This window comes from Rhincodon typus, unplaced genomic scaffold (assembly GCF_021869965.1).
Source record: "Rhincodon typus isolate 14 unplaced genomic scaffold, sRhiTyp1.1 hic_rhity00002567, whole genome shotgun sequence".
In the NCBI taxonomy this organism is placed as follows: Eukaryota; Metazoa; Chordata; class Chondrichthyes; order Orectolobiformes; family Rhincodontidae; genus Rhincodon; species Rhincodon typus.
Genome location: NW_025968205.1, coordinates 20,536 through 25,000, shown reverse-complemented (window position 1 = coordinate 25,000; position 4,465 = coordinate 20,536). Strand labels below are relative to the sequence as shown.

General features: G+C 42.2%; 1 protein-coding gene across 1 annotated transcript in view; it reads left to right on the top strand.

Annotated features, from left to right (window-relative positions):
- Nucleotides 1-2,632: 2,632 nt before the first annotated feature.
- LOC109913847 (cyclic AMP-dependent transcription factor ATF-6 beta-like) overlaps nucleotides 2,633-4,465 on the top strand; it is a gene marked incomplete at its 5' end in the record, with an annotated part of 15,896 nt that continues 14,063 nt past the window's right edge. The window contains 2 exons of the mRNA XM_048593254.1: nucleotides 2,633-2,838; nucleotides 3,842-4,027. Of these exons, the coding sequence (XP_048449211.1) occupies nucleotides 2,633-2,838; nucleotides 3,842-4,027 (392 nt within the window). The remainder of the gene's footprint in view (nucleotides 2,839-3,841; nucleotides 4,028-4,465) is intronic.

The following is a 4,465-nucleotide window of genomic DNA, read 5'->3' as shown; positions in this document are numbered from 1 at the left end:
ACCAAAGAGCTGCTCAGTTAGTCACACAAGCATGTCCTTGCCCTATAGTCTTGACATTTTCTCTTATGCACTGCCTTTTAAGCAGGGCACTGTAGTTCATAACTTACTGAAAAAGGAAACAGAAGACCGTTCTCTCCCTACTTATTTGCCAGTTTCCTTAAATCTGTTCTCCCTTGTTGCCGACAGTCATGCCAAAAGAAGTTGTTTCTCCTTATTTAGTAGTTAATAAAGCATAAATGATCATGGGCTTTCGAAGTAGGCGCACAGAAGAAAAGCAGCGAGTAATGTTAAATTTGTATAGAAATTGGTTCAGCCTCCGTTGAGAGTATTGTGTCAAATTTTGGACACTGCACTTTCTAGAGGATTAAATGACATTTGACTGAGTGCAGAAAAGATCCACACGAATGATTCCAGGGATGAGGAACCTCAGCTACATGGAGAGATTGGAAAATTTGGGGCTATATTCCTTGGAGAAGCAAGGATTAAGAGGAAGTTTGAAAGAGGTATGCAAAATTGTGACGGAGGGGACAGAGTGCATGGGGAGAACCTCTTTCTATTGAATTTGGTTAATTAGCAAAAGAAGCAATGGAAATGTGAAGAAATTTGCAACTAAACCTTTTCACCCATTATCCAGTACTCCCTGACCTATATTGGCAGCTTATCCAGCAACAACTTGAGCTTAAAATTCTTATCCTTATCCCAGCATGAACCTTTCCTATTTATAAAACTTACTCTAGTCCTGCAGCCATCCAAAGATATCCGCTCTCCTCCATTTGTGCCTTTCAGGCATGCCTGATTGTGATAGCAGCACAGTTGGCTATGCCTTCAACTGTCCAGTTCCAAGCTCTAAATTGCCCTCCCTAAACCTCTTCTCTCCTGAGACAATCCTTCAGACCTACTTATTTAACCAAGCCTTTGATCATTTATCCTTGTGTCTTATGAGGCTCAGTCAAATTTTTTGATAATACTCCTGTGAGGCTCTTAAACTTTTCTTTTAACTAAGACACAATGCCAATGTCAGTTGTTGCTCTAATGCACTGTTTACTTTTCACCACTTGATGGCGCTAATGAACGTTGTATAAAGAAACAATGTACAAATTGTATTTGCTCTCTCCCTACATGTTCCCTTGAAAGGATTAAATACTCAGGAGCAAAGCTGCAAAAATGTTTGCATATGGGCTGATTCAGCAATGTTCCGAATTAAATTGGAGTCCAGACACGTGCACCCCCGTATCTCCATTAAATCAAAATTCATACTCTGAAAGCTTTAGCGTCAAAGACTCTGCTTTTCAACTGTGGTTCATTTAACTGCAGATGAACTGGGATGGTAAAGACCTTGTAATTAATTGTTCCCTTGTAGCTTTAAAAGACCGTTTTGAACAGATGCAGTTATACATCGGTCATGCGTTCCAGTGATATGATCTCTGAGGCAGTCCTGTCGCAATCCAAATAGTGCTATCAACACCATGTGCACTGTGATCATTTATTCTGCTTGATTAAAAAGCTGCTGGTCTTTCTATTAGAAGACAAAGACACTAAGAGATAGAAGTAATGTTACAACTATATATTGCTCTGGTTACACTATGCCTGGAATATTCTGTTCAGCCTTGGGAAGGACATTGAGATCTTGGAGAGAGTACAGTGGAGATGTAGCAAAATGTTACCTGGACAGACTAAGATTAAAAGGATAAAAATTTATAGCCAAACATTTCAAGTGATATTCAAAAAGCATTCCTTGCAAAAGGTGGTAGAAGTTTGGAACTGTCTTCCACTTGTGGCAATTTATGTTTGATCAGTTGTCTGTTTTAAATCCACGATTGCCAGATTTGTTAACAGAAGGAAGTTGGAGAATATGGGACAGAGTCCAGAGAAGCTGTGTTGCAGATCACCGTGATCTTTATTGAATGGCGGGATAAGCACCAGTAACTGAGTGAGCTGTTGTTTCAGCATTCCTGTAAGGCTTGTAAAATGACATTGGGGACTTGCCCTTTTGATAGCATAGCTATTTTGTATAACATCCCAGTTTCCTGTTGTGATACAGGACAGCTGGTTAACATTCCCATTGGTGATGGGAGATACTTAACACTCTTGGCCATAAAGAAATGGGGAATCTTTAGCAGAGCAGCTACTTGCAGTTTGTAATCCAGCAGCAAGGGGGTTTGACCACAGGCTGCTGTATCCTGCAAGAGGAAGTAATTACCTTTTCAGAATCCATCTGCATTGTGTATGAGTATCCAGAGAGGGACATCTTGGCAAACAAACCCGATGCAGTCACTGTCAGAGACCTTTATTAGCGCTGTGTTTTCCTATACTGTAGAACGTTGTCTGAAAAGGTGATTTAAAGAAGAGTCAGACAGTGTTAACTTTAATGAAATTTAAGATTAAAAAGAATCTTGAAGCTGGACTATTTGGAGTGCGATTTGGAATCGGGAAAGGGTGGGATCAATGCGATTGCTTGTCAAAAAAAACAGTGAAAGTTGGGTAGCTACCTCCTCGCTGTGCCATCCAATGTAATTAAAAAATAATTATACGCTTTGTATATCTGGGCCTTTTCCCTTAATAAATTGAGTGCGACAAAGTGGAATGTGTTTTTGGAGGATTCTTGTGTTAAAAGTTGTCTTTTTTTGCCCAGTATCGAGGCAGTCTGTGGTTCTGGCCCAGTCAGACCTGGTAAGAATTCCTGTCCAGGGACTGATCAAAGTACCAGGAGTGAATGGGGTCGCCAGCAACTGTAAGCAAGCCAATGGCATCTGCAACAAAATCGCTATCAACAAGTCCGCCACCAAACCAATCGTGCCCGCGCCTACACAGACAGAAACTAATACTTCCGAGATCGACGTGAGTACAATAACTGCTGGAGATTGGATATCATAGAATCGTTGAATCCCTCCAATGTGGAAACAGGCCAATTGACCCAAGAAGTCCGCATCCCACCCAAACCCTTCCCTGTTCCCTTTCCCTGTAATCCTGCATTTCCCATGGCTAATCCACCTAACTTACACACCCCGGACACTACGGGCAATTTAGCATGGCCAGTCCACCTAGCCTGCACATCTTTGGACTATGGGAGGAAACCCATGCAGACTCTAGGAGAATGTGCAAACTCCACACAGACAGTGGCCAGAGGGTGGAATCGAACCCGGGTCCCTGGTGCTGTGACCAATGCTAACCACTGAGCCACTGAAAAATAACTCTTTTAGCTTTAAATTTGATCAATATTATCTGAAAGTGAAATGAATACATTTTAGGAAATTCTGGTGCTGAATTTGGGTGGCATGGAAGCAAAGAAGGTAGGAGCAGGAGGAAGATGTATCTACACTAGGTGAACTGCAGCTTCACCATCTTCAGGATTATTAGAATAAGCAACAAATACTGGCCTTGCCAGTGATACCCACTGTCCACAAAGATTTTTTTCTTTGAAAATGTTGAACCAAAAGTCAGGTGACGAAATTGAGAGAGGGGGTAACTGAAAGAAAAACCAAAAGAACTGTGGATGTTGTAACTCAGAAACCAAAGCAGAAATTTTTGGAAAAGCTCAGCAGGTCTGGGAACATCTGTAGCAAGAAATCAGAATTAACGTTCCAGGTCGTGACCTTTCTCCAGAACTCTGAAAGGGGTCTAAAAAGTCTACAGTGGGATCACAGAGATCTCAGTCTTGATCAAGCAAGGTTCAGATGAATAGCATGAAACTGTTGAGAGAGTAAAGTAGTTAATCACGAGGAACAAAGACAAAAAGATGTGTTAATGGGCTAGATCAAGACATGTTGGAAGAATTTCACACAAAGCATAAATACCAGCGTGAACTTCAATGTAACTCTGTGTAAAACTCCACTTCGTTTAGATCAAGTTGCTAAAGCGCCAGCAGAGAATGATCAAGAATCGTGAGTCAGCCTGCCAGTCCCGCAAAAAAAAGAAAGAATACCTCCAGGGTCTGGAGAGCAAATTGCGCGAGGCACTCAATGAGAATGAGAAGCTGAAAAGGGAGAACTCACTGCTGAAAAAGAAGCTAGACAGCATCATGTCAGAGGTGAGACATGTGATTAGTCGTGTTGCTTTGCACGCGCGTGTGTATATATATAATATGTACATGTCACTGCAGGTACATAGTGCAGTTTTCCATCCAGAAGACGTAAATGAAATCTCGCATTGCATTAATTGAGAAGTCAGCTGTCTCCAATCTCCTGAGTCACTACTTCTCCCAAGCAACACTGGTAGAAAAACCCCGAGAACTGCTCGGTGATCTTATTTGAACACAGCAGGCCAAGCAGCATCATAGGAGCAGAGAGGCTGACGTTTCGGGCCTAGACCCTTCATCAGAAAAGGGGGAGGGGAAGGGGGTTTTGAAATAAATAGGGAGAGAGTGGGAGGCGGATAGAAGAGGGATGGAGGAGAGGATAAGTGGAGAAGAAACAAACAGGTCGAAGAGGCGGGGATGGGGCCAGGAAAGGTGAGTGTAGGTAGGGAG